The sequence below is a fragment of the Ascaphus truei genome, chromosome 1, assembly GCF_040206685.1.
Source record: "Ascaphus truei isolate aAscTru1 chromosome 1, aAscTru1.hap1, whole genome shotgun sequence".
Classification (NCBI taxonomy): Eukaryota; Metazoa; Chordata; class Amphibia; order Anura; family Ascaphidae; genus Ascaphus; species Ascaphus truei.
Window position 1 is genome coordinate 516,381,023 of NC_134483.1, and position 12,384 is coordinate 516,393,406.

Below are 12,384 nucleotides of genomic sequence, written 5' to 3' on the forward strand. Positions count from 1 at the left end.
TCACTATACCAAGACAAATTTCCCTAGCCAATTCCAATCTGGCTTTCGCCCCAAACACTCCACCGTAACTACACTGCTAAAAGTTTGCAATGAAATCCAGTGTGGAATGGAACGGGGACAACTCACTGGTGCAGTATTCCTAGATTTTGCAAAGGATTTGATACTGTTGATCATGCTATCCTGGTTAACAAACTCCAGAGCTCTAGAATAGGGAAGCATGCTTTAAACTGGTTTCAGTCCTACCTATCAGGTAGATCCCAACATGTGCCCATCTCAGGCTCTAACTCCAACCCCCTGGATATCACACGTGGGGTCCCGCAAGGCTCTGTTCTGGGGCACCTACTCTTCTCAGTGTTCATCAATGATCTTCCCACAGCTTGTCAGGAAGTCTCAATACACATGTATGCAGATGACACAATCCTATATGCACACAGCCATAGCCTCTCTGACCTTCAACACATACTTCAGTCTGACTTTTTGAGACTCGAAAACTGGATTTCCCAAAACAAACTGTTTTTAAACACTGACAAGACTGTAACAATGGTATTTGGGACCAAGACTAAATTTTTAAAGCTTTCAGCGACTGAGCTCCAGATTAGAACCAACGCTAACACCACCCTAACCCCTGTCACTAGTTTGAAATACCTGGGCATATGGTTTGACTCCCACTTAACATTCGGGATGCACATTGATACCCTGACAACCAAGACCTATGCCAAAGTAGGGGTACTTTACAGGAACAAATCCTCCCTAAGTCTCCTGGTCAGAAAGCGTATCGCACAGCAGATGCTAATGCCAATTATTGACTATGGAGAAATAGTATACGGCTCGGCACCTCAAACCCACCTTAGCAAACTTGACACCCTCTACAATTCAATTTGTCGTTTTGTTCTCCAATGCAACTACAACACACATCACTGCGATATGCTCAAAGAACTAGATTGGTCATCACTAGAGTCTAGGCGCAAAGTTCACCTTTCCTATCTTGCCTTCAAATTCTTTATGGGCAAGCTACCCAGCTACCTGAACAAGCTCCTCACCCCTACCACATGCAGCACCTATCACCTGAGATCAGACTTCAAAAGACTGTTCATGGTCCCAAGGCTCAACAAAGTATCCGGCCGCTCCTCCTTCTCTTACCGTGCTCCCCAAAACTGGAACAACCTACCAGAGACTCTCACATCCACCACCAATTTAAATTCTTTCAAATCTAAGGCTGTCACACATTTTAATCTGGTCTGTAACTGTTTCATACGTCCATAATATATATTTTCTTTAACTGTGCACGCAATGTCTTGTATACCCTGTTCATTTATGTAACTGTATTTGTAACCATGTATTATTTGTCTTAACTCTGTGCCCAGGACATACTTGAAAACGAGAGGTAACTCTCAATGTATTACTTCCTGGTAAAATATTTTATAAATAAATAAAGGGCCTTAGGTTTTATGTCCTCAACACAAAAGGGGGCGGGGAATGCGGACTTCCTCAGTAGATGTTAAAAACAAACTAAGAAAGAGCACATACTGTACATCAGCAGTGCACAAACTCCCTGTGCCTGCGCCCCACTTAGCTGCTGCCTCGGTCGCACCCCCCGTTGCCTCCAATAATGCGTCATGTGACGTCACGTCACCCGCGGCGTCATTTGAAGTTACGTCTCCATGGTAACAGGCGTCATTTGATGCCGCGTTGCCATGGAGACGCGTGGACAAGCTTCACGCTCTTAGCGCGGGGCCTCTGTAACCACAGCTTTGCCCCCCCCCCCAATAAAGTCTCACGCCCCCACTGCTGCTTTAGATGATATATATGTGTAAGGGTTGTAGTAGGAAATGCCTTTCACAATGCCAAAAAAAAAAAAAGATACCATGATGAACCTAAAATGAAAGTACTGTACCTTTTTTCATACTTCTACGGTCATGATACTACCTTTAAAATATTCAGTATTTTAATAATCTGTCACACAAACCGTTAACTTGAGTTACATTTTTAAAATACATGTATTTTTTTTTATTATTGGGGGTCAAGCTAGCCTGACCCCAGCCTGGTTTTCTGTGTTTATCCAAAAGTGATATTATTATCTGGGGAGGAAGCCTGGTTTAGGAAAGTGGAGTAATTGAAACTCTCATAACAATGACAGTGGAAATAAGCAACATCCCTTTTAAATGCAATTTAACGTAATGTAACTTAAAAGGGATTCCTCCAGTGTGGGAAAAAGTAAGAGAGTGTAGCCAGGAAGAGACATTCCATGCCGGTGTAAATTTACCAAATATAAAATATTGTAGATCTAATATTACTCACAAGAATTACAAATATATCTTTGTAACATTAGCGATCAGACAAATTGAATGAAGCGTAACAATCCACGATTTTGAGGGTGCAAAGGTGAGATATTCGTTTGTCTCTCAAACTTAGGAGTAACCCTGTGAAAATGAACCTCTTTGCCTGCCACGAACTCACACGAATGCGATGAGGTGGGTCCCAATATTCTAGAAGTTACGGGGATGACGTCAGGAGAATGTTTCTATACTCGGGCACGTATTAATTGAAGATATTAAAAACCCTCTCTCCCCAAGCCTTACATAGGTAATTAGAAAGTAATGAGGGGGTGGGGGGAGGGGGGTTAAGGACACGCCCAGAAGGTGGGCTTATTTGGTTTTCTAGCAAAAAAATTTTTTCCAAGGGGCAGCAGTTCCACCGATCTTATATATTTTGCTTGCTACATTACAATTGCAGTGACGCACACGGGAGTCACGCGTTCCTCCACAACATTGGATCACAGAACGCCGAACCAGCTGGAAGAGAGACAGTGATCCATAGTGAGCTGCGACAGCTCCACACCGGGCAAGAACTGCAGCCACAGTCATCCCGTGGAGACAAAACATTTGCCTCTTACGGGTTTCACTGGGCTGGTTTATCACTTTACCCCTTATAGGTGTCCTCCTCTCTCCTGCTTTTAATTCCAACATATCACAAGTGGAAGTGTCCTTATTCCGTTCATCCCGACTATTACCCCGTTATAAAGTGTATTCAAATATTGTATATCTTGACATGATTTCATTGAGCTCATACTCTATTTACCAGACACTTTGCTTATTCAGTTTTTAATGCATTGGAGATATGAATCCGGAATTCAACAGAGGGTGTTATGTCAATTACACATGCAGATTCCCTTATTTCCAACTTCAAGCCGCTCCGTTACCGCATAACAATATCAGACTCCTCCAATTAGATTGTCTATTTTTACCCTATTTTATGAAACTGCATATATTGCACTAGATGTTTCTTGTAACATTCTTTTCTGTAACTAAGAACTGTACTACTTCTGTATATTAAATCTAACATTTAAATAGTGTACTGCTTTGGGCTCCAATTAAACTTTGAAGGTGCAATTACTCTCTTCAAAACGTGCAGACACATTTTGTTACAATTGATTTGTGTCTGCTAATGACATATTGTTTCTTAGTAAACGGGGGAACAAGGACCCCTAACGAGTAGACTTTTCTTTATCCTCGTATTTCACAATCTGCCGCTCCTAGGCACTTGCCTGTGTGGTCGCCTCCTTTCTGCCACCCTCCTGCTTCTTTGGCATCCCAGCGTCCGGACGCCACGAACGTGACGCCATGTTGCCATGGCAACGAGCCGCCGCACAACGCCACATTCTTGACGCCGGCGTGCCAAAGAAGCAAGAGGCCGGCAGAAAGGTGGCGGCTGACACAGACGAGTGCATTCCCATTAGGCCAGAGAGTGCGGCAAAAGCATATGGGTGCGGTAAATGTTGCCGGCCTAGGCCCAACAGGCCTAATGGTAAATCTGGCACTGTCCTTGGTGGTGGCAGTGTGTTAAAGGTTATAGTTGTGAGGGGGGGGGAGGGGGGAGGAGAGAATAGAGCAGGCAGGGGGGCGCAGACGGAAAATAAAAGTAGTAGCATCCCTGGCGAAAGGCATCATGACAATAAAATAATAATAATTGGTCTTTCCTATATGTATAAGCCCCCAGTGAGAGCTCCAATGCATCAGCAACATGTTACCGCAGCAGAACCAGATTTTTTTTTTATACCTACAGTATTGCTATTGAGTTAAAGAAAGCAACAACAGTCGGTTGAGAGAATGTATATATATATATATACATATATATATATATATATATATATATATATATATATATTACATAGATAATACATATATACAGTATATATATACACACACACACACACACACACACACACACACACACACTTACACTATGAAGAAAGTGAACGATATAATAACGTTACGAATTGTATACAACCAGTGAGATATGAGAAAAGACAGGCTGGAACTGCTCTCCAGTGAAACAACAGGTCTTGGACTACAAAGAATAGACTGATTTATAATCATCATCATCATCATCGCATGAACAGCATACAACATCCCTATGAAGCATAACACAAGATGGCAGCAGCAAAATAAACAATCTTATTTACTAGCAGCGCTATTGCTCAAAATGTGGCCCGATAAACATTTTTGTGGCAATGCTGCATCGCCTATAAAATAAGAGTTGTTATTTCGTGTGGTAGACGAACCGAGAATTATTTCACACAAAGTGGATGCTACTCTTGATAAAGACCGAAATGTGATTATCTGATGTAATGTAGCAGAACACAAACACCAATGATAAATTAACAAACACAGAGCTTCAAGCTTGATCTGCGTCTACGTTCCAAGGAGAGAAGAAAAAAAAAATGAATTTCTGATCCTAGCGTTGAAATCCAAGGTCATAACAGAATAAAAATAAGATCATTACTCAGTCTAACAAGCTTGTGCTGATGAGTTCCTTTTATAGGCCATTCTATCAAAATCATTTGTTATGGTTCTTTCTATTTCTCTAGCTCAACTGTGTTTATCACCTCATTAGAGAGCTGAAAACCATTAACAAATTACCACAATAGTCATATTTGATTAGCACAGATTTTCCTGTCGGCACCTGTTGATGTACAACCTCCAGTCTCATTATTTTAGCAGAAAATAAAAAAAAAAATCAGATAACTCTACATAAAAGGTAATTCATGGAAGAAATGCTTAAGCACTGTTCAGTTGCAGTTTTGTATTCATGTACTGAAACAAAAATGTATTCAAACTTGATGATTTGTGCCTTTAAAATCAAACAGAGACAAGAGAATATTGATCCACCGTACATCATTTTTATATGCTTGGCTGTATTTCATACTTTCCTATTGGTTTCTGCAGGCCCTCCTGCAATCTTCCTGGGAGCAGAGTTGGGAATGGAAATCGTCCAATCTATATAAGCGAGATTCTTATCTCACCCGAGTGTTTTGATGGTTGTATAACCTTGTAATACACACTATTGGATTTTTCATTATGCCTGCAGCAGCGTTATGTTGTACGTATCAAGACAAACAAAAGCGTGGTTTGACACACAGCTATTATACTACGCTTATGGTCGCAGCTGTTTAAAGCGTCGAGAAAGCTGCTTAAATTTGACATGTCTTTAGCCAGGATGTTTTACGCCACCCTGCACGTGGTGACGCGTAATGCTATTAAGGGGGAAAAAATAAAGGGAATACAGAATTTGATGTGCAAAATAATGATCTCAGCTCATCCTAGTGACAATCCCAAAAAGCAAACTTGCACAAGTAGGTGCAAAGTACCTTGAAACATTAAATTGGGAAGAGATGCAGGAGGAATACGCCTCGCAGCACTGACCCTGTGAAACCAACTCAACTGTGGTAAGTAACACAGATCAAGAAGCTTTCTAAATGTGCGACTATATACTGAACAAGAGAACTTGGAGTAATGAGGCTCAAGCCTCGGTATCCAATGTCACCACTGACAGATTGAATCTGTCAGCCAGAACAGAACCTCTGACATGAATACGCCTCTATGGATCCATTTAATGGCAAAACACTTTTCTTTTAACCTGATACATAGAGCGCATGTTGTGTGTCACAAAGATACTACTATATCCATAGTACCCACCTAAAGCAGCAGTCCTACTGATTGACGGGATTGTATGCATTTTTTTTTTTACGTACATTCAGATATCTCTTTTTGCTTATGCCGATGTTATTTTTTTTAAATCCGCCGCTCTGTTTTGTTTGGGAGGGCAAAATGGTGGCTCTCTGGAGCCCAGTGTAATCTGAGGTTACCACGGCAACTATGATTTAACACTGAAAAAAGCATAAAATCAGGAGGCAAGATACCAACATTGTATGAGGCCTCGGGAGGGAGGTGGCTGCTTGACCATAAGGAGTCCCGTTGGGCACTGTTTATTATAACCACAACAGGACACAGCGGGCATACTTTACAGTACTTATACGATCCAAAACAATGCATTTGCAAACCTCCCACGGAAGCTCTGGTAACAGCCAATTGGGGGCGGGAGGGGCAGAAGTCCATTACCTTTGTTAAAGTCAACTTACCTCAATACCACTTTGCCTGGCCAGCTTCACCGCCGTGTTATAATAGCCGCAGCGCAGGAGATGTTCCACCATCATGCGGTCCATGCGCTTCTTCTTCCACATGTTGGCTGCTGCTGCCTGGTCACTGCTGTGCTCCTTGAGGTGCTCGATCCGCCGCTTGCACAGCTTGGCGCTCTCGTCTTCCGCCTGGATCGATTCCACCGCCTGTGTGCAGAGCAGCAGAATTATTACCAGGCTTTCAGCCAAAATTCCCAGCTCAGGAAACATCGCCACAAATATAAAGCCGTGTGTCTTTCCGGACAAGGAACGGCCGAGCGATTAAGGATCTGAAGGAGACTTTACTACTCGTGGGCAAAATCACATTTACCTAAGAATCAGGTGCAACAATAAGAATGCAAAGTACTTTGCGGCTGGGATCCACTGTAAAACTTCCCCACTGACCCTAAACATAAACCTGTGGCAGAGAAGCAGATACGGGCGTCACTGTGACAGAGGCACTCCTGGGACATAAGCAGTCAGTACCGGCAGCTCACTATAGTATGACAATCCATGTGAAGCCCTGCTGTGCTTTCAGTGCTCTCTACATTACACGGTTTATTAGAACTACTACATTATTTAGTGTGTTATTAATATTATTAAGTTAGAATTCTAGCAATGCTGCGATCTTTAAAGTTTAAGAGCTCAACCCCGATGTCACTGTCCTGTGATGTTAGACACACATACACACACACACACACACACACACAAAATTTTACATTTCCAGGGACTAACTGAAAGCGAAGTCCAGCAGAGTGTAATAAAAAAAAACCTCTTTATTACTCTGTGGTTAAATCTTCAGGGAATATCACAGTAATAAAAAAAAATACATTTCCTTAATATCTATTCATATTTAATCATAGAACAATACAGGCACAATACCCCAGTGAATTTACAAACTCATTTTCAATATCGGAGGCACAGGCAGATGAAGCAATTTGCCAGAGATCACAAACAAGCCTGGGCACAGTCTCCATTTTACAAGTCTTTTTCCACACAGCATAAATTAATAGCTCAGAAACAAGGAATCATCTGAATTTTCTTTGCGACTATACATAGTAAAACATCTCTGTATTTTTTATTTTTTACAAAGCATGCATGTTTTCAAGAAGATGGCTTTGGAATTCATAAACCTTATTGCACGGTCTCAAGATGGGAGATTTCTTTCAGACTGGGAACAAAAGAGCAGACTGCCTCTTAAAGTCCAATTCGTCAATGCCTCGAAATTGGTGAATCCAAAAGCAAATATTCAGTGTTTAAAAATGCAGCATCTGCTAAGACCAAAAACGATTCAGTGATGTAAATCTGGGTGATTGATGCCTGCCTACCTTGTATTAAAGTGGCAGTCCCTCCCAGGACCAATTTGAACTAATGGTAACATATTTAACAAGATAAATATGAGTGATTGATGTTGTATTGTATGTCTTTAATTGTAAAGCGCCATTAATGTTCAACTCTCTAAACCCCACCTCCCCCACCCCCACCCAAAATAAAAAAAATTAACAAAATGCTTTGGAGTGTTTTTATGATATTTATCCAATATCTTGAGATATTTATCCAATATCTTGAGATATTTATCCAATATCTTGAGATAAGACAACTTGGATGGAAACGTATTTATACGGCTCAATTGCTGCCACCATTATCCAAGGAAATTTTAAAAAAAAGTGTCAAAACAATATTTACTGGAAATGTTTTTGAATTACACGGAAGAAAATTGAAACATTCATTTGTACCAGGAAAGACACTTCCAGTAAAAAAAAAATTATTAGTTGTGATTGATACTTTTTCTGAAGAGCAGAATATATCATTCAAATGTGGGGGGGAAACCGTCTACGTTTTTTGTTTGTTTTTGTTATTTTTTAAAAGAACGTAAACGTATGACAATTATGTTTTAAAAGAGAAAAAGTAGTTATATTCACACTTTTTTTGTTTGTTGAGAAGATGGTTCAAAAGAACCTTTTTTTAAATGTACCTATTTTTATTTCCGAGGGCGAGTAGTATTTACAGAAATAGGTTTGTCTAGAAGAAGGTTTACATTGTAAGTAAAAATAGGGTACCAACCCGGGATTTATTTATAACTTTAAACCTGAACGGTCCCCCGGAGCGTGTTCATGGTCCCCTCACATCCAGAGACCCCCCTGGTTCTGAAGATATTTGTCATTTCTTGTGCCCGGTTTGAGACACTCACACCAAAAAGAATCTACAAATATGGCTGCACACTACAAAGATTGCAACATGGGTCACCGTCATCTTCCGATGACATTGGAACTTTTCTTTTGAGCGCAGGAGCAAGCCCTGGCAGCCATATTGTTTTCCCAGTTTGCTCTGTGCTACCCCGGGCTCGCCACTTCAGAATCAGGGCTTTGCTCAGAACAATACTAGCAGATTTTTTTTGTCCTGCCTTTTATTTCTAAAACCTCAATTACGCTGCCAGCACCAAGAATAATTGAAGGTCTTACCCTCAGGAGTTCCTGGCCCCCTCTTTACTGGAAAATGTGATTAAGCTCTTCAAAAAGGTACTAGATTCAAGTAGTGCCCAAAGACAGTACTTATTCAATGTTAGATTTAATATACAAATGTGGTACAATGCTTGTTTACAGAAAAGGTATGTTAAACTCATACAATATATCAATGCAGATCGTTTCATAAAATACGATTCCAAAAGCAGAAAATACAAAATGTATTCCATAGCGTAATTTTCTTTTCCCGGAATAAGTTCATGGCGATGACACATGAGTAGCTTAGTCTTGAGCACGATACCACCTTCTGCTCAGTGATAACCGGGATACATTTTTATTTATTTATGTTTTAAGAATATATTTACCGGTCTTACCTTCTCCGGTGGCATCATCTGGCATCTCCCCCTGCATGATCCCATAAAGATTGCTCCGCGATGTCAAATGGTGTTGTGTTGCAAGGACAAGGGGACACCACAGCGCCATGCGTAGTCACGTTGCCATGACAACGGACGTCTTGCGACGCCGTGTTGCTCTAACAATGTGACTCCCCATGGTGCAGACATCCCGTTGTTATGGCAACAAGACGTCATTTGACACAGCGGAGCCATGTTGACGGGACCATGCAGGGGGAGATGCCATCACCGGAGACGGTAAGAGCCGAGGCCCCGCACATGTGCTTGCACCAAACATCCCACCCGACCCTGCAGTAACCCAGAGATTTCAAATCTCTACCAGTAGCCCGGATATACCTACCCGAAACCCGTTGTCTCCGGGTAAAACCTAAAGTTGTGGCAACGCTGGTCTCGCGTAGGACTTTGTATTTCCCCACGATAAGCAACCTCTTGCTAGCTCCTAATAAGGAACGGAAAATACTCACCGCCATAAACTTATTCTGGGAAAAGAAAATTCCAACAAAAGACAGGGGTGCCCAATGCTACATCAAATTGACAAAACATATATGGTAAGTATAAAGTTTAAATACTTCAATAATAATAGTAATTACAGCTAAACCCCGTTATAACGCGCCTCGTTATACCGCGATTCGGTTATAACGCGGTTTTCCCGTGGCTCCCGTTTTTAAAAAAAAAAAAAAAAAAAAAAAAAAACAAATTTTAAAAAAAATTTTACATTTTTTTTTTGCACACTGCACACACTCACTGCACACACACTGCTCATTGCTCACACTGCCACACTGCACACACACTGCACACTGCACACACACTGCTCATTGCTCACACTGCCACACTGCACACACACTGCTCATTGCTCACTGCCACACTGCACACACACTGCACACTGCACACACACTGCTCATTGCTCACACTGACACACTGCACACACACTGACCACACTCACGCACACTTACGCACACTTACAGACACTCACACACACACACACACACACACACACACACACACACTTAGACACTCACACACACTCACACACACTTACACACACTTACACACACTTAGACACTCACAGACACACACTCACACACACTCACACACACTCACACACTCACAGACACTCACAGACACTCACAGACACTTAGACACTCACAGACACACACACACACTCACACACACTCACACACACTCACACACACTCACACACACTTACACACTCACAGACACTCACACACACTCACACACACTTACACACACTTACACACACACTCAGACACTTACCCACACTTTCTCTCCCATATATACATACACACACACTCTCTCACTCTACACAGACGGGCCGCGACCAGCACCACCACCCGCTCCCCCCCCTCCTCCCGCGCAGGCAGCGGGAGCACCGGGGACAGCGGTGGGGAGAAGAAACCCCCCGCTACAACCTCCATGCAGGCAGCATGGTTCTGAGGTAAGCGGCGACCTGAGGGACATCCCCGCTCCCATCTCCTGCCCCGCGGCCTGTCCCGAGGTGACAGGGGGAAGCGGGGACAGGAGGGACATCCCCGCTCCCATCTCCTGCCCCGCGGCCTGTCCCGAGGTGACAGGGGGAAGCGGGGACAGGAGAGACATCCCCGCTCCCATCTCCTGCCCCGCGGCCTGTCCCGCGGTGACAGGGTGAAGCGGGGACAGGAGAGACATCCCCGCTCCCATCTCCTGCCCCGCGGCCTGTCCCGAGGTGACAGGGGGAAGCGGGGACAGGAGGGACATCCCCGCTCCCATCTCCTGCCCCGCGGCCTGTCCCGAGGTGACAGGGTGAAGCGGGGACAGGAGGGACATCCCCGCTCCCATCTCCTGCCCCGCGGCCTGTCCCGAGGTGACAGGGGGAAGCGGGGACAGGAGGGACATCCCCGCTCCCATCTCCTGCCCCGCGGCCTGTCCCGAGGTGACAGGGGGAAGCGGGGACAGGAGAGACATCCCCGCTCCCATCTCCTGCCCCGCGGCCTGTCCCGCGGTGACAGGGTGAAGCGGGGACAGGAGAGACATCCCCGCTCCCATCTCCTGCCCCGCGGCCTGTCCCGAGGTGACAGGGGGAAGCGGGGACAGGAGGGACATCCCCGCTCCCATCTCCTGCCCCGCGGCCTGTCCCGAGGTGACAGGGGGAAGCGGGGACAGGAGAGACATCCCCGCTCCCATCTCCTGCCCCGCGGCCTGTCCCGCGGTGACAGGGGGAAGCGGGGAGCGGAGGGACATGCCCGCTCCCATCTCCTGTCCCGCGGGATGAATATGAGCTAAAGCGCGGCGGCCATTTTTTTTTCTCGCGACCCCGTTAGTAACGCGGTGGTCTCGGGGTGGACCCCGAGACCCGCGTTATAACGGGGTTTAGCTGTACTTGGTTTTTTAGTTAAACCCTTTGGCCAAAGCGTCGTAAGCCTGCATACCAAATGTCAAGGTATAACCAAAAATGCAGATGCCAACACAAACTGTGAACCCTTCCTTTTACCTCTGTATGAGGGGAAGCAACTGCAATGAGTCTTGTCCATTCAGCAAATTGCTAGAACCTCCAACTTAAAAAGGTGGGGAGAGGTGAGCTCTGGGGGGAGGTGTCACCTAATTCCATTTAACTGTTACCAGTCACGAATTAATTAAACACATATTCCCAGGTAGCTCAAACTCCTACACCCACCGCATCACGAATATATATTTATGCCAAAAAGAAAATTCCAGTAAGGAATACATTTTCTATTTTCCCGGTCATCAAATCATGGCAATGACTCACATAGGACATAACCAAGGCGGGAAAAATAATGTGATACTCGAAAGATCAGGAAAAAGACACAGATGCCATAAATAATTTTTGTGCCAATTTTATTATATCACCGCTTGTCAGTCGAGGAGTGGATGTCAAGTCTATAATGCTTTATGAATGTGTGGAGAGATGACCACACTGCTGCTTTACACAATTCCGAGGGAGATGCTTGTGCTCTGAGAACCCATGATGTAGCCATTGCTCTGGTTGAGTCAGCTCTTAACCCCTTAGGAACTTGTCGCCCTGCATATCTGTGTCTCG

The 12,384-nt window shown here is 44.0% G+C and overlaps 1 protein-coding gene across 1 annotated transcript in view; it reads right to left on the minus strand.

The window, feature by feature from the left end:
* MAEA (macrophage erythroblast attacher, E3 ubiquitin ligase) overlaps window positions 1-12,384 on the minus strand; it is a 99,271-nt gene that overhangs the window by 53,932 nt on the left and 32,955 nt on the right. The window contains exon 3 of the mRNA XM_075571261.1: window positions 6,419-6,622. Within this exon, the coding sequence (XP_075427376.1) occupies window positions 6,419-6,622 (204 nt within the window). The remainder of the gene's footprint in view (window positions 1-6,418; window positions 6,623-12,384) is intronic.